This window comes from Sapajus apella, unplaced genomic scaffold, assembly GCF_009761245.1.
Source record: "Sapajus apella isolate SASKATOON/1434 unplaced genomic scaffold, GSC_monkey_1.0 scaffold3, whole genome shotgun sequence".
In the NCBI taxonomy this organism is placed as follows: Eukaryota; Metazoa; Chordata; class Mammalia; order Primates; family Cebidae; genus Sapajus; species Sapajus apella.
In genome coordinates, this window is record NW_022436943.1 from 36,237,658 (window position 1) to 36,256,861 (window position 19,204).

The 19,204-nt window shown below is 33.8% G+C and overlaps 1 protein-coding gene across 6 annotated transcripts in view; it reads right to left on the reverse strand.

Moving 5' to 3' along the window:
* The window catches only part of CSMD3 (CUB and Sushi multiple domains 3), a 1,239,477-nt gene that overhangs the window by 148,337 nt on the left and 1,071,936 nt on the right, over positions 1–19,204 (reverse strand). For all 6 annotated transcript variants that reach the window (XM_032246339.1, XM_032246357.1, XM_032246370.1 and 3 more), the window contains 2 exons: positions 10,723–10,819; positions 7,197–7,301 (listed from right to left, as the gene is read on the reverse strand). In XM_032246339.1, the coding sequence (XP_032102230.1) occupies positions 7,197–7,301; positions 10,723–10,819 (202 nt within the window). The remainder of the gene's footprint in view (positions 1–7,196; positions 7,302–10,722; positions 10,820–19,204) is intronic.

The window sequence follows — 19,204 nt, forward strand, 5'->3', positions numbered from 1 at the left end:
TGCTCCTTTAGGAATATAGTAAGAATTTACTTTCTTGGATGAAAAAAAAAAAAAAAAGCACTATCCTTTTTTATAGAAAACCTTTAAGTGTTCTGCATCTGTTGCTAGTATTCATAGTGTGATTATAGATTGTGATTTCCCTATTGTGATTCTTCCCTTATGTTACCCAGTGGGCAGAACTTTTATCTCAGAGACTGTCACAAATGAAATACCCAAAGATGTACAGTGAAATAGGTGTCTCCTTGATGGAATAAAGTTAATATGCCTACCTTGTTTACACACACACACCACTCACGCACAATATCATTTTTTCCCAGTACCCAGTTGTTTAAGTATTTTGCTTTTCTCAAGCATCTAAAATTAGGTATTAAAAAAAAAAATCATTTAGTCTTTATTTACATGCATTAAAAAGCACAGTTTTCTCTTACAGAGGCCGTATATCTCAATCAGTATTTTGAGATGCCTCTAAATACAAAGAAAGTTCTTCAAAATTTCTGTATCTACTTATTAAAATCTGCCTTCACAAATGAACAGATTCTTCAATTTTCACAAAATAGGTGTTTCTCCACTAAGAGAATCTTATCTTTTTTGAAACTTGACAGAAATTAAGATTTCCTTTCCATAAGCAAAACAGATTATTTGTGGGAAAAAAATCTGTGGTGCTTGAGTAGAGGGCACTGTATTCTTTGAGGTTTCTGGAAGTAATATTCTCCAGTGTGCAACTGAGTGAACAGTCAGCCTGTCTCATTGCCCTGCTGGATATTGTTTTAAACCGCAGCTGCTCTATGTAGCACTTGATCCACCAAACACATTTTAACTGTTATTCAATCTGTTCTTAAAAACGTAGCCAAAAATGCTGCCATGGTTTGTTTTATACATTTGTCCTTAAAGACCACAGCAGAATTTGTTAGTCTTTAATTTTGTAAAGCAATACTTAGTCTTGAAATTTTCGTGTTCAAACTCCCACCATTCTCCTGAATTTAAACTTAATATTTAGCAAATAGTATGTTTATGTCCTTATTAATTAGACAATAGATTTGCAAACATGAAACATATTCTAAAATTTTAAAAATTAATTAAAATAACATTAGTCACCCTTTGACACTGATTTCCCACTGTCAACTAAATGTATCTTTTCTCACCTCTCTTTTTCAGTTCCTCTCCCCTGCTTGCCTTCTCTTTTATCATATTCTGTAACTCTCTTTTTCACATCTATTTCTCTGTATCCTTTTAGTTTTCTAGTTATTATTCTAATTTTAATTTAGAGTCACTGACTTTGTTTAAAAACAGCACATGCAACTGTAGTATTTTTTGGTGACCAATGTAGTCAAGCGTACTGTTTAGTAAAGTATTTATTAAATTTCTTCAAAAAGAAATATCTTTGTCTACATGGAAAATTAACTTCTGCTAAATTATGATTTGATAAAATTATTATTTTTCTATACCTTTAAATGCTTTTTGTGGTGCTGGTATTTTTAATTATATTTACTTTAATATGGGAAGTTTTAAAATATGTTGCAATTAAAAGGAAGCATTCAGCAAATGTCTTGATGTCTTGGTTAAGGCCTATAAATACAATGATTTAAAAAGCATTGCAGATTATAATATCATCTTCTAACAGGTTGCCACCTTGTGGGTTTTGAAAAATATGGTTAACACATTTCATAGATTGCATAAATATCCTGCTCTATATTTTATTTATTTTTCTCTTAGGTGAAGGATCTAGCTATCTAATCACTCTTAAGAAGTATCTAGGGATCATTTTGAACCCGAAGTATCACTTTGCAAACATCTAGATTATGTGAATTCAAACTAACAGATTAAATGCCATTCATTTTGAATAGCCTCTAGACCATTAGTAGAGTTGGTAGTGTTATTATTTAAAGCAACTGCACATAAAATACACCAATGCATCTATTTATTCTCATGCTCATTCATTACCAACAATAAATTTCTTTCTCACATTTTTTTAGTTTGATTCAGATAATTAATTTAGAGGATGCTGGCTTTCCTTGATTGCTCGTTTTATAGAAATAACAAGTTGTAACTTAATTGGGTAACCAGTCACAAATGCAGTACAGAGAAAAACATATTCCATATAATAAAGTTTTCAGTCAATTAGGAAAGAGATTTGTTTAATTCATCTCCCAATTCCCCTGCAGTTCTAAGCAGAGTGTCCTTCACATAGACACTCAACATTACTTTCTAAATTAAAGATCATAATTTAAATACTTAAATTATATCTAGCATGTCTTTTCTGTCAAAGATGTTGGCTTCTAAGACCTATAATTGTGAGATTTAATGTGACTAGTTATTGATTTCCCTTAAGAAGGGCAGTCAAACTTGCAATTCTCTGTTCTAAAAGGCAAGATACTATGTATTATTTGCACCTATTATGTGTTAATTAGGATACAGCTCAATTTCTCTCATTTACTAAAAATAAGAATTTCTAACCAAAGAACAATTTGAAAAATATTATATATAACCATATCATTTTGTGAATTTTAATGATCAATATATTATCTTAGGCAATAAAAGATTTTGCGTTCATCAACATATTTTAGAAATGCAAAAGCTCTACTAAAGAGACTTTTTAAAGTTTTTTCAATTTACTTATAGTTATGATAATTTATTGCTCTGTATTATGAATAACTATCAAAACATATGCTGCTGTTGTCCTGTGGCACCTAAAACAAAATCAAATTTTTCATTATGACATCCTATACCTTTCAAGAGTAGTCATGCCTATATATGCAGCCTTAGTTACTGCCACTTCCTCAAATTTGATGTGCCACCCCTACTGAAATAGTTTGAATTTTTCCTAATGTGGCATATTTCATACCTCTGTCTTACCATAAAGTTTCCTCTGCTAAATCTATCCATCCCTTCTTGCTTAACTGTAAAACTCCTACTTATTTTTTAAGACTCAGCCTAAGTGTTACCTCTTGTTTTAAGTATTCCCTGAATTTCCTTAATGGAGCTGATTATTTATTGCTTTTGGGTGATCTACCACAAATATATATATATATATTACTGTATTCAATTGCTTTATCTTTCTGAATCTTCTATTAGACTCTTCAAAGAAAGATACTGTGACATATCTATCTTCACATTTTCTATGTCAAGCATAGTGCCTGACATGTGTTAGGTGTTCAAAGTATTTATTGGTTTAATAAAGAATGAATGAATGAATTTTAAGGATTTGTCATGTATTTGCATTATAGTAATACATTTATTGTATCTGAATCTAGCAGTAACTGAAAAGTAAACTTCATTATAAAACCAAAACATATAAAAAATCAATAAACTATTATTTACTTAGCAAATGCTTATCAATTGCAGCTGTTGTTCGCTCCCACTGAGAGTTTCTCCTCTATCAAAACTTCCAGTTTAGGTAATGGTACTTCAGTGAGGTAATAATTGGCCTGAGTGAGTTGATATTGAGTAGCTAATACTCAGTGGAGTACCTTCAGGAAGCAGAAGCCAGCAGAATTACAAAACATATGCAACACCTACGTTCTAAATCCCATTATGAGCACCAGCATCAGTGTAGGTACACTAACGTTAATGATATATACCAATATTAAATGTTTGTTATCTTTTACCTCTGGGTTTTATGTCTATTCATTTATTTATTCATTCAACAAATATATTTTGAATGGCTAAGTTGCAGGAACTGGCCTCAGTGTTAAAGACACAAAAATACTCTAAATGGACATGGCAAAGTGCTATGACAGATTTTGTCTTCTGGAGCTTACACTTTAAGAAGAAAGTAAGAAAAACCACAGTTACCCAAACACTCACTTAATTACATTTGTGATAACATTATATATAGAATGACATACTGTCTCATATATATGTTTAACTGGAGAACTAAACTATTTTTATGATGAAAAGTTTTGCAGGAATTTGGGAGACGAATGTACATTTTCTATATCAAGAGTAGCCACTTATTCTAATTACAGTTTCAAAATTTCTACAGGATCTTGCTCCCTTTTCACAATTTAAAAATACTTATAATTATAAAGCAGGCATTACAATTGATGCACAGAAATTAAAAGAATAAGAGAATGCTATGAATAATTACACACCAAAAAATTGGATAACCTAGAAAAATGGGAAAATTCATAGAAATATAAACGTTACCAAGACTAAATTGTAAGGAAACAGAAAATCTACATGGACCAGTAACTAGTAAGAAGACTGAATCACTTAACAAAACCCTCCCAACAAAGAAAGGCACAGTACCAGATGGCTTCACTGGTGAATTCTACCTTACATTTAAAGAATTAAGTTCAATCCTTCTCAAACTCTTCCAAAAAAATTGAAGAGGGGAAAATATGTCTAAATTTATTTATTGCTGTCAGCGCTGCCCTATTACCAAAGCCAGAGTCACCACAAGAAAAGAAAACTATAATCCAATATCCCTTCTGAACATGGATGCAAAAATCCTCAACAACATGCTAGTAAGCTAAATCTAGCAGCAGGTTAAAAAAACATATAACACAACCAAGTGGAATTTATTCCTGAGATGCAACAATGGTAAAGCGTACACAAATCAATAAATGTGATATACCACATTAACGGAGTGAAGAATAAAAGTCACATGATTGTATCAATGGATGCAAAAAATGTATTTGACACCATTTCATTATTAAAAACTCTCAAAAACCTAAGTGTATAAGAAATTTACCTCAACATAATTAAGGACATATATGAAAAGCTCATAACTAACATCATACTGAATGGTAAGAAACAAAAAGCATTTTCTTTGTGATCAGGAAAAAGGTAAGCATATCCATTCTCTCCACTTCTAATCAAAATACTATTGTAAGTCCTAGCCAGAGGAGTTAGTCAAGAAATAGAAACAAAAGACATCCAAGTCAAAAAGGAAGAAGTAAAATTGTCCCTGCCTACAGATGAGAAAATCCTAAATGTGGAACAACATAAAGATTCATGGACCACAATGAGATGTCATCTTCCCCCAGTTAAAGTGGGTATTATCAAACAAACAAACAAAAAATGTGGAGAAAAGGGAACTCTTATACCTTGTTAGTGGGAATGTAAATTAGTCAAGGCATTTTAAACAATAGTAGGGAGGTTTCGTAAAAAAAGAAAAACTGGAACTACGTAAGATCCAGCAATCCCACTGCTGGGTATATATCCAAAAGAAAGAAAATCAGCATATCAAAGGGATACTGGCACTTCCATGTTTATTGCAGCACTATTCACAAGATATGGCTATTGTGAATCAACTGTGTCCATAAATAGATGAATGGATAGGGAAAAACGTGGTATATATTATAATGGAGCACTATTCAGCCATAAAACTGAAATCCTGTCATTTGCAGCAACATGAGTAGAACTAGAAGATGTTAAGTGAAATGAGCCAGGCATGGAAAAATGGATATTGCATATTCTCATGCATATGTGGAAGCTAAAAAAGTTGATCTCATGGAAATAACGAGTAGAATGATGGTTACCCCAGGCTGAGATGGGTGGCTTGGCAGACAGGGATGAAAAGAGGTTGGTTAATGGGTTCAAAAATACAGTTCAATAGAATAAATTCTGATGTTTGATAAACGGGGATTATAGTTAATGCTAAGTTACTGTATATTTTAATAAGAAGAAAGGCTTGGAATGCTCCCTACATAAAAAAAAACGATAAATGATTTATGTTATAAATGATAATCCAATTATCACAATTTGATCACTAAACATTGTATACATCTACAAAAATATCACATATATCCCAGAAATATGAATAATCATTATGTATCAGTAAAGTTGAAGAGACTCCATTAAAAAAAAAAACTGTTAGAACTAATAAATCAATCAGTAAAGTTGCAAAATACAAAATTTATATACAAAGAATCAACTGTTTCTATATACTAAAAATAAACTATCCTAAAAGGAAATTAAAGAAATAATCCTATTTGCAACAGCATGAAAAAAATAAAATATCATAGAATTTTATTTTTATTCTTGGTTAAGAATAAACTTAACCAAGAAGGTGAAAGACTTGTACACCAAAAATTACAAAATACTAGGCCGGGCAAGGTGGCTCACACCTGTAATCCCGAAATTTTAGGAGGCTGAAGCTGGTGGATCACCTGAGGTCAGGAGTTCAAGATCAGCCTGAACAACATGCTGAAACCCTGTCTCTTCTAAAAATATAAAATTAGCAGGGTGTGGTGTTGAGCACTGTAATTCCAGCTACTTGGGAGGCTGAGGCAGGGAAATCACTTGAACCCAGGAGGCAGAGGTTGCAGTGATCCAAGATCATGCTATTACATTCCAGCCTGGGTTACAAGGGCGAAACTCCATCTCAAAAACAAACAAAATAAAACAAAACCTACAGAAGAAAAATTACAAAAGGCACAAGTAATTAGAAATACATCCTATGTTTATGGATTAGAATACTTAATAATCTTAAAATGTCCATACTATACAAAGCAACCTACAGATTCAATTCAATGCTTATCAAAATCAGGGACATGTTTTTCCACAAATAAAGAAAAAATACTAACATGCATACAGAACCACAAGAGATCTTGAATAGCCAAAGAATTCTGGGGCAAGAACAAAAGTGTTGGGTTCACGCTTCCTGATTATATATTACAAAGATACAGTTAACCAAAACAGTGTAATACTGGATAAAAACAGAAATACAGACCAAAGGACCTCCAGATGAACCTGGAGGGCATTACACAGTAAACTAAACCAATCACAGGAGGATAAATACTTCATTATTCCACTTCCATGGCAAATCTAAAATAGTCAAACCCAAAGAAACGGAGTAGAATGGTGGTTGCCAGCGGATAGGAAGAGGGGGAAATAAAGAGCTGTGGTTCAATGGGTATAAAGATTCAGTCATTCAACATGAATAAGTTCTACAGAGCTGTTGCATAATATTGGACTTATAGTTAATACAATATTTCACACTTAAACATTTGTTGTAATGGTAGATTTCACATTAATTAATAACAAAAGAAATACTTGTAAATTTTTGTGAAATCATTAAAACTTATCCCTATAATTTTGTAACTGAATTGAAGTAATACTTCAAAATTTTAAGAAAATAAGACAGTTTTATTTGAGAAAGTTGCTATAATATATACATATTCACAAAACTATTTTTAATTAATATAAATTTGTTCTCAACCTTTCTGAACAGCACATGATATTATTTTTACCTGTGTATTCAAGATGAAATCCTGCAGCAGAAACACTGATGTCTGATTGAAAATTTAGATACAGATTGTTAGACGTACTATTCAAAAGATGAGGTATTGTTGTTCCTGAAATGATAATTGAGAAGGCAAGCCAATGGTCAGGTAATAAATACTATAACAAAATGAAGTAAGTTTACTAATCAGCCAATAGATTACCACTAAAAATATGCATTAATTAAGCTGTTTCTCAAAAATATTTAATAGAAATATTTTTTTTCACAATCCTCTTTCATTGTACTTTTCCTGTTTCCAAGAAGACAGACCACTTGAGATGACTTTAAATTGCTTCTTAAAAATAGGTAGGAGCAAAAAGAGCTGGCGAGAGTTAAAGCTGTATATTTGACATGGTTACCTAAAATAAATGTTAAATTTCATGTGAATTTCAGTATTGCATGCATGAGCTAATAATAAACAATAAATACAAATATATGTAAAGTTATATTTTGTTAAAAACATGAATGTTTCCAATGATTGTGTTCAAAGAGATTATTACTGTGTATTCTCTCTGTTTTCCAATATGTTTTTTGGAAGACTGTGTTATACCAGAAGCTTCTGCTTATCAAAGTATAACCAGTTTTAACTGCCTGATATAACATATTTGTGAATTAATTTTAAAAGAAACAAAAACAATAAATAAAACAGAGTTTGCAAACTAAAAATGAATAAATAATAAGCTTAATTTTGAACTTTGCTTGTGATTTTTTTTTTTTTTTTTTTTTTTTTTTTGAGATGGAGTTTCAGTCTTGTGGACTGGGCTGGTGTGCAGTGGTGAAATCTTGGCTCACCGCAATCTCTGCCTCCAGGGTTAAAGTGATTCTCTAGCCTCAGCCTCCTGAGTAGCTGGGATTACAGGCATCCGCCACCATGTCCAGCTAATTTTTACATTTTTAATAGAGACAAAGTTTTACTATGTTGGCCAGGTTGTTCTTGAGCCCCTGACTTCAGGTGATCCACCCAGGTTGGCCTCCCAAAATGCTGGGATTACAGGTGTGAGCCACTGTGCCCAGCCTGCATGTGATTTTTGTAGTATAGTAACAAGCTTGTATGAGTCAGATAATATAGTCATTGATTTCCTTTTCATAGTGAATTAAAGTTAGACAGATAGAGAAAGATAGATTATTCTATACCAGGTCAAGTGCCTCTGACAGCAAAGCTGGCAGTCAGCTTTCCAAATAATTTCAATTATGAACTACTGTTACTTTTGTCTTTCAGCAAATGTATTATAATTATGATTTTCTGGATTTCTGAAGGAGATCAAATTTATTTTATTAAGTTATTAAGTTGGAAAATATAAAATATCTACTTGAATTAGTTATTTCTTGACTTTGCTATTGAGCTAATAGTTTAAGATCTTTGACTCCAACTCTAGCAGTTTCAAATGGCAAGCATGAAAATAACTAAGCATTAATTCTACATTTTAAGACAAAGATCAACAAGCATATGAGTTGAGATCATTACATACATTTTTTTATAAGTAACTAGCTTCTTTATATTTGCTTTGTACAACTTTGTGGACCTCACCCCTGATATCTTCTATGAAATAACAAAAGGAACTTATTACAGAGCACACAGTTGCTTTTTTTTTGGCCATAGTGTGCTAACAGCAACAACTGAAGACAGGGATAAACAGAAACTTAAAAGGTCATGTCACCTGCCTTAAGTCTCTTAGAGGATCTTGGTGATTAAGAGCTTTGGTTCTGGAGTCACACCAGTGGTGTCCCAATCTCATTCTAACATTAGTTGTACAATCGCAAGGAACTTAATCTACCTAAACCTCAATTACATAGGTCTGCTAGAGAGATCAAATAAGGAAATGCATGGCAAATATCAAACAAAGCTAGCACTTGGTAATCAACCGCTGTTACTTATCACTTTTACTATCATTATATTATTATTTTAAAAGTATTACAGATGGGTGTGGTGGCTCATGTATTAATCACGGGATTACAATTCCAGCTTATCAGGAGTCTATAAGACAGGAAGATCACTTGAGGCCAGGAGTTGGAGACGAGACTGGGCAACATAGGGAGATCCAACCTCTAAAATATAATAAAAAATAAAAAATAATTGGGATTGTGGCACACGCCTGTAGTCCCAGCTATTCAGGAAGCTGAAGCAGATGGATCACTTAAGCTTAAGAATTCAAGGCTGCAGTGAGCTATGACTGCACCACTGCACTCCAGCCTGGGCAACCCAGCCAGACTCTGTCTCTAAAAATGAAAATAATAATAATAATAATAAAATATTACCCCTAACCTATTATAAATAAAAGTGTACTAAAAATTGTACGAGAGTTTTCTAAGATTTCTATCTAAATCTGTATTGTTCATGCCTAAATCCAATAACACCTGCTCCAGGTATTTCTTTCTTTTCCACATTGGTGATGCTAAAAATTGATTCCGCTACTCTATTTAAAAATCTCTTAAAAGCCTAAATCCATTCAAATTTGTTCCAGCATATCTGAAATGAATAAGTTAATAGGTTAGCTATATTCATATTTCTAGAGATTAAAAAAATAGTAAAAAATTAACAAAATAAAACTTTTTATTTCAACGTCTATATGCCAAAAGAAAATTTTAAATTATTGCATAAATTACCTTTAAAATGTCAATAAATCTAGCTGGGTGTTGTGGCTCACACCTGTAATCTCAGCACTTTGGGAGGCTGAGGCAGGTAGATCACCTGAGGTCAAGAGTTTAAGACCAGCCTGGCCAACACGGCGAAACCATGTTTCTACCAAAAAATACAAAAATGAGCTGGGTGTGGTAGTGCATGCCTATAGTCCCAGCTACTCTGGAGGCTGAGTCAGGAGAATTCGCTGGACCTAGGAGGCAGAGGATGCAGTTAACCAAGATCTCACCACTGCACTCCAGCCTAGGAGACAGAGTAAGGCTACATCCCAAAAAATAAAAACCTTAATAAATCTAACATATTTTAGAAACCAGTCAACATCTTATATAAAAAAATAAGACTTTTATTTTATTTCTTCTGGTCTTGTTAAACATGCATATACTAACTTTATACAATTGTATTCATTTCCTAGAAATGATTCTGTATTCTCTTTATTCTCACTTAAGAGTATCTTGTAGCATTTACCTGGTTGTTATACTAACTCAGTGATCACTGTCATGACTCCATAGCACATAATTCAAAGCACAGTCTAATTTTTAATTATTATTGCTCATCCATTTCCTTTAAGGAAAAGGGCACACATACTATTCCTGAACCCCAACTCAGCTGAAACTATTGCTAGTAACATAAAACCATAAATAAATAATTACACAAATATAGAAATAAGTAGTAAGAATATAATTAGGTTTTAAACAGCAATATTGATATCAAATCTTTTAAACTTCAGTCCTTGTATTTTTGTGTATAGTTTGTAAAAAGCAAATTAAAACTACCAAGTAAGAGTTGTAGATAGCTCTTTATTTTTTTATATTCCAGTTATTTCTGCATTTTAATTAAGCACAGATATCTTATTTACCTGAATAACTTCCAAGCCTTGGAGCATTGTTGTCTCCTCCATCATAAAAGTCCAGAGAATCCCAATTATGTTCTGTAGCAAAGCTAACAACTTGCACCTGTGAAATAATAATTACAGGTAAGAATGTAAATTTCGAACCAGATACACATAACTATAGTCCACCATACCACCTTGGAAAAGAGAGTTCAAATTCTAGACCACATGATAGTGACCCTTTATAGAAGGGTTTTTGACAGAACTGATTTTTGCCATTATTGCACTGGCTTACATGGACTGATTTTTACATAGAAAAGCCTTTGTAGCACCTAGCAATGTTCATTACGGGTATAACCTGAGCAGTGTCTGTTATTATCTCAGAACATTCCCTTTTCAAAAGCTTTGAGTTAATCCAAAGACTCAGTGCCAGAATCTCAATGCATGTTCAAAACAATTGGTTCGTTTTATTTATATGTTACTGATTGAGTTTTCTGATTTGCTTGTAGCTTTTAGGAAAAACCAGATTTGTGGTCTACAAGCCTACAGGACCTTAGAACATGCCTTTTTAAAACCAGGTTTATTTCTGGATACTTTTAATTTATCCTTTTCTTACATAAAATTTGCTCAATTTCTTCTCTTCCTTTTATTTAAAGATTTTTAACATGGATATTTTTAAGAAGTCTCATTATGGATGACCAAAAGTAATATTTTGTAATTAACTCAAATGTGTATTTATAAAATTATTTTAATGAATAGGGTTATAATAACTAAGTCACTGTGAAAGTCCTTAAAGTTGAGAAAGGGAATACTGGGGAAGCTTAATTCTCTCCTGTCTATTAAATTTTATTTAAAGAAAGAGGCATATGTTACTTTATTGCACAACACTTGGCACAGCTTGAGCTTTTGCAAGAACCCACAGGACTCTCACAACTGCAGATACTATTTTGCTATTTAAAAAAAAAAAATTGTAGTTTTAGAAGAGAAAAAGGAATAATTTTATTACGTTTCTTTTTTTACCTGAACTGTGTTGAAAATATACATACTGCACTCATTCACTAAATAATTGCAGCAATTTCACTCATTAAAAATTTCTTATCTGTGAAATAACCCATCATTATTCTTTCACAAAAATGAATGCTGGTGCCTCTTTCCAGGGGTGAATGCCACATGGCAATAGATACCCTGCCTGTATGATTGGCATTAGACCTCATGGCAATGTTCTAAGACAGGAAGAAGAGCAGAAGTAAAGCTGTATAATTGTAATACCTCCTTAAACAATTATCAATTCCCTCTTCATATCTGAATTTCCCTTTCTTTCACTTTAGGGGAAGAAAATACTGCATTCAGCTTTTTGAAAAATGTGAAGATTCATGCAGAAGTTGACATTTGGGCTAAGCTTAAGATATTGAGTTTTTCCACGGAAGGAAATTATTGAGTGTCTAACAATGTAAAAGGAGGCAAATCATGAGCTAGATTTAGTAGACCGTGAGTAATCTTATTTAGCCACAGTGGAGGTTATTTACACAAGGTGAAATACACATGTAAAGTTAGAGAAAGTATTAAAAAGTTCGAAAGACTAGAGCTTAGTAGCTAAATACAAGATAACTTAGAATCAAAGAGCCTGGGTTTGCAACTTCCTGGCTCACTCTACTCACTGGCACGTCACTCTGGGAAGGTTGTTAATCTTTCTGTTCCTTAGATTATTTACATAAATCATTATCATAAGGGTATCTAATTCATAGATCCATTGTAAAAATTAAATTAGTTAATTCATATAAAGTGCCCAGCATGTGGTAAGGACTCAATAAATCTTAGCTATGAGGAAGATTCGGGAGAGACTCAACAGAAAACTAAACACTAGCATAATAACTGTGCACTTCAAGACACAGCGATATCTTCAGTTTTCCGGTAAAGGTTTTAGAAGTCAGAGGAAGAAAATAATTAGGACTGTGCTCTAAGTACACCACTGCATTGGGCGAAGAAAGTAAAAGTGAAAAGACAATTTCAATACCTATTTCAGTAATATTTCAATATGTATTGCAGTAAAAAACAACAAGAGACTGAAGTGTATTGGAGGCAGGAGTAGTAAAAATGGGAACCCAGATGTCACATGTGTTGCTGTAGAGGAAGTTATTAAATTTTGTGTGATGTGAATAGGAGAGGATGTGAAAGTATAAATTTGAGAATAATTTCTTTTCTGTTTTTTAGGTTCTGGGGTACATGTGCAGAGCATGCAGGATTATTGCATAGGTATATACATGGCAAGGTATTTTGCTGCCTCCATCCCCCGTCACCTATATTTGGCATTTCTCCCCATGTCCCTCCCCAACCTCTACAACCACTGCTGTCCCTCTCCTAGCCCTCCCCACAGACCCCAATATGAGATGCTCCCTCCCTGTGTCCATGTATTGTCATTTTTCAACACACTCACTATGAATTCTCACTATAAGTGAGAACATGCAGTGTTTGATTTTCTGTTCTTATGTCAGTTTGCTGAGAATGATGGTTTCTAGATTCATCCATGTCCCTACAAAGGACACAAACTCATTGTTTTTTATGGCTGCATAGTATTCTATGGTGTATATGTGCCATATTTTCCCTGTCCAGTCTATCATTGATGGGCTTTGTGTTGGTTCCATGTCTTTGTTACTGTAAACAGCTTTGCAGTGAACATACGTGTGCATGTGTCTTTATAATAGAATGATTTATCATCCTTAGGTTTTATACCCAGTATTGAGATTGCTGGGTTAAATGGAATTTCTATTTCTAGATCCTTGAGGAATCACCACACTGTCTTCCACAATGGTTGAACTAATTTACACTCCCACCAACAGTGTATAAGTATTCCTATTTCTCTACATCTTCTTCAGCAATCTGTTGTCTCTAGATTTTTTAATGGTTGCCATTCTAACTGGCATGAGATGGTATCTCGATATGGTTTTGATTTGCATTTCTCTAATGGCCAGTGATGATGAGCATTTTTTCATGTTTGTTTGCCTCATATATGTCTTCTTTTGAAAAGTGTCTGTTCACACACTTTGCCCACTTTTGAATGGGTTTGTTTGTTTTTTTTTTCTTGTAAATCTGCTTTAGCTCTTTGTAGATTCTGGATATTAGCCCTTTGTCATTGGAAGCTCTAGCCAGATCAATCAGAGAAGAAAAAGAAATAAAGGGTATTCAATTAGGAAGGGAGGAAATCAAATTGTCTCTATTTGCATGATTGTATATTTAGAAGATCCTGTTACCTCAGCCCAAAATCTCCTTAAACTGATAAGCAACTTCAGCAAAGTCTCAGGATACAAAAATCACTGCAGAAATCACAAGCATTCCTATACACCAACACGAGATTAACAAAGAGCCAAATCAAGAGTGAACTCCCATTCACAATTGCTACAAAGAGAATAAAATACCTAGGAATACAACTAACAACGGATGTAAAGGACCTCTTCAAGGAGAACTACAAACCACTGCTCAATGAAATAAAAGAGGACACAAACAAGTGGAAAAACATTCCATGCTCATGGTTAGGAAGAATCAATATTGCCAAAATGGCCATACTGCCCAAAGTAATTTATAAATTCAACACTATCCCCTTCAAGCTGCCAATGATCTTCTCCACAGAACTGGAAAAAACCACCTTAAACTTCATATAAAACAAAAAGAGCATCTGCATATAGCCAAGACAATCCTAAGCAAAAAGAATAAAGCTGGAGACCTCACACTACCTGATTTCAAACTGTACTACAATACTATAGTAATCAAAACAGCATGATACTGGTACCAAAACAGAGATATAGACCAATGGAACAGAACAGAGGCCTTGGAGGCAATGCCACACATCTACAACCATCTGATCTTTGACAAATTTGACAGAAACAAGCAATGGGGAAAGGATTCCCTGTTTAATAAATGGTGTTGGGAAAACTGGCTAGCCATGGGCAGAAAGCAGAAACTGGACCCCTTCCTGACACCTTACACTAAAATTAACTCCAGATGGATTAAGAATTTAAACATAAGACCTAACACCATGAAAACCCTAGAAGAAAACCTAGGCAAAACCATTCAGGACATAGGCATAGGCAAGGCCTTCATGACTAAAAGGCCAAGGCATTGGCAACAAAAGCCAAAGCAGACAAATGGGATCTAATTAAACTCCAGAGCCTCAGTACATAAAAATAAACAGTCATTAGCATGAACCAGCAACCAACAGAATTTTTTCCCAATGGGGAAATAATTTTGCAATTTCTTTTCTTTTCTGAGTTATTTAGAGTAGTGGGGTAGCAAGAGCTAAAATATAGACAACTCCAGGAAAATCTGTTATCTAGGTGGGAGAAAGAAAGTCAGTTAACTTCTGGATATATATGTCTAGTGTGTATAGCTGAATAATGGCTCCTGAAGATAGGTTCTGGTCCCTGGAACCTGTAAATACTACCATATATGGAAAGGGTCTTTCAAGTAAGCTTACTTTAAGAATCTTGAGAAAGGGGAAAAGGGCCACAGGGAGATTCGACACTCATAGAAGAGAAGACCATGTGAGCCCAGAGGCAGAAATTGGAGTGATGTGGCCAGAATTCAAAGAATGCCAGCAGCCACTATAAGCAGAAAAAAAAGGAAGAGATTCTCTCATTCTTGAGACCTTGGATGGGGAAGGAACAAGGGAAGAAGGGTTCTGCCAGCAAATTAATTTCAGTGCAGTAAAGCGGATTTTGGACTTCTGGCCTCCAGTGCTATGAGGAAAAAAAAAAATCTATTATTTGTGACTATAAAACTCATGGCAATTTCTTACAGCAGCCAGAGAGATGTAATATAATTTGCCACTGGGATTCGAGGTACATTGTGAAAGTAGTTTGGCATAATAAAAATATAAAGAATGTAGAAGCAGAATTTGGCCAGAAGAACTGGCAGATGATGCTATGAGATCTGTTAAGGGACTCAAATAAATGATGGAGTACCCACTATGACAGAAAGCACATGAAACCCAATTGAAGATTTTAAAAAAGGTAACTATTCACTCAGTGTTCAGAGTAACTTTGTATTAAATATAGCTGTCTGTCATGGCAATGGAATAATTTTATGAGGCAATGTATTTCCAATCATTAAAAGTAGGCATCTATCATATAGCTGTTCAAATTCTATTTAACTTTAGATTTTATAACATCATGATAAACATGTTGTAAATTGATACAATAATGTAACCAATATGTTTTACCCCTATGGTTTATTACATAAATATTTCCCTTTTCTTGGTAACTAGCACTGTTACTTTTGAATGCAGTCCCACTGAAATTCACCAATAGACTCTGCTAATATAAACAAACAAATGAATCCACTCTTTCACACAAAGAGTTGGAAACTCTCATGTTATATTAACTTAACAAATTAATCTATCTGTTGAGGTTATTCCCAAAGAACGTTCAATTACTCTGTATTATCATAGTTTTTCAGCATTCCAAATGTTTCTTCTTCTCTCCTCTTTTCACCAATGACTATCCCATTTTATATCATATATTATTTATTGAATATTCATATAATTCTTTATTCACACACATATTTGGCCCAACAGAGAAAAATATTAAACATTGCTTTGAACCTAGTGTACTAGCCAAGTAGCTTTTATGTAAATTTAGTAAAGTTTCAGATATAAGTCATATACATATATTGTGTGTGTGTGTGTGTGAGTGTGTGTGTGTGTGTGCGTGCTACAAGTTCATGTGACTCAGTGATGTGGCTAAAACTAGCATCCATATCAGTGGTTAATCAGAAAAAAGTCTGATAGTTTTTTCTGGCCTGTTTAAAATTAAAAGCCCAAAGTGCTTCATACACTGTATGTTTGCTAAACGCTCTGCTAATCTCAAATTTTGTTTTCCAAAGTGAAGTCAATAAACTAAGTACTTCCTCAGTGAAAGGTTTTAGTGTTATTTATGTGTCCAGTTTTGAATACTGTTTGCCTAGGATTACTGATATATAACATAGTTTTTCTGAAAACATTAGTAGTTTATTATGCCTGCTACCTCTCTTAAATAGTAAAATCTCCACCTGTGCATGTATTCATTGATTTGTTCTAAAAATATTTACTGAGAATATACTGCCAGGCACTGTGCAGGATGTACTTCCAGGTACTGTACTAGCTGTCAGAATGGACATGGCACTGTCCTCATGAGCTTACAGATAATTAGCAGTAACATTAAATAGGTGTTATGATAAAGAAATTCCAGGGAACGGTGAGAACATACAGCAGCAGAACTTAACCTTGTCTAAAGTTCATGGAAGGTCTTCTACAGAAAATGTATTTAAGTTGAGATAGAAATGTTGAGTAAGAATAAGCAAAATAAAAGGAGATCATAGTGTTGATGGCAGAAAGAAAAATGCGCGCAAAGGGTCCAGAGGCAAAAGAAAGCTAGGTTTTTACAATGAACTAAAATAGTGCAGATAGAGTAGTTATAAAATGAGAACAGAGCACAATGGCATAATCAATAGTATCAGAGGAGTTAAGGAGATTGCAGACAACTGAGGTATTATATACAAAAAATGATAATATTAGATTTTTACTTTCAGATGGTTACTCTGTTAGAGGTATAAGAAATAGATTGGAGGAGAATAAGGACCTAGAACAAGGATAACAGCTACCTGATCTTGCATAGTAAAAATGTGGATGGAGAGGAACAGACTTGTTTAAGAGATTTGTGAAAGACAAACCTGATGAATTTCATTGTACCGAGTAAGAGTCAGAGAAGAATTGAGATTTCTGGCTTGTGCAACTTAATAGATGAGGAAGTTGTTCTGAGAAAGAACACTGGGAAAGATCTATAATTTTGAGAAAATTCTATGAAGTCAGTTTTAGACAGGCGGATTTGACATGCCATCAAGAATTTTAGCTGAAAATGTCCAGTGGGCAGTTGGATATAGGTTGTGAAGCTTAGGTGAGAGGTTTGGGTTAGATATTGAGGTCTGGATTTCATCATTTATTCAGCTTCTCATTCAAAAATATGGTTTTTGATTGTCTCTTATGATTTAGGTCCTGGACATTTCTAGCACATAAAAGTAGCTGAAGCCATGAAATTAGACAATGACCCAGAGAGAGTAAAGTGAGATAAACAAGGGCCACAGACTCTCATAAACACTAATATTTGAACAATGGGTTGAATTGGAAGAGGAGACCATGTGGGGTTATAGAAGTAGGAGCTACAGATGTAGAAGAGAAAACAAAATACAAGAAATATTGGTGTCCTGGGATCTAAGGATAAAAAAAAGTCTATTAGGAGTCAAGGGAGGAACAGCAGGATAGATAGCTGCTGACAGAGCGAGAAAGATGAACCACACAATGGATTTAATCACATTTAGGTCTTCTCTATGAGACTGGCTCTATTAGGGTATTGTGTGCTGAAGCCACATTGCAGTGGGTGCAGTGTGGCTTCAGCACCCAATACCCAAAAAGAGAAGATGATGACTAAAGAAATAATGCCAGGGTTTCATAATTTTAAGATGAAATGGAAATAAGTTGATGTTAATATATAGATGCTCTAGAATAACTTTCAGAAGAATATAACCAGATGATGTGGTAAATTTTCTATGAGGGTTCTAAAGATGTCATATTATTTCAGATCCGCTATAAAAGCGGGAACATGGGCAATCCTAAAATCTTTATTATTCTACTATAATAATACAGAATTAACTTCAAATTTTACAAATTGGCCATAAACCAACCAGAATGTAAGTATGCATCTCTGATCTTTGGATGTCCATAAAACTCTGAAAATGTACATGCTTTATGTTTTGTCATTGGCTTGCTGGCATATTTTACTCCCAACACCTGTCAAATGTCTGAATAATTATAAATCCATGAAGTTGATTTTTTTTTACTAAAAATTATTAAGGCATGGCATTTTGGCTACTTTTTCCACAGCTCTTACATGTCTTTAGTTTCTAAAGAAAAACTCTACAAATCAATTAGAGAAGTAATCAAGTTATATCTGTGTAGGCTAGATAATGTAATATTTATGAAGCATAACTACCTTTCATAGAACATATATAATGATTCTGCAGTAAAATATTATTAATTAATCCAGAAAAAAAGTCTTTATGTAAAACAGAATAATTGGTCAAATTGATCACCCCCCAAAAAAGCCATAATTAAAATAACAGGACAGTCAGTGTTGATTACCTATTTTTAAAGAGCATCCTTCTTCCTTGCTAACAGATAGCTGGTTGCGTTCAATTAAGAGAGAGATGTGTACATCAGAGGAGGCTGCACTTCTTGCTTATTCCTGATACTTAATATAGTTTTATTTGAGCCAAATCGTAGTAAGTCTTTGGTTGTTGTCCATTGTATAGGTTAGGAATGGATATAATTACAATCTTGGTCAATAAAACAGGAGGGAATGTCTGCTGGCAGTTTTCCTAAAAAGCTTTCTTAACCACTGAAATGGTACATAACATAGGGACATTTTGTTTGACTCCTGGCCATTGCTATGTATGGCTGTCATGGCTAGAACTTTTGCAACCACCT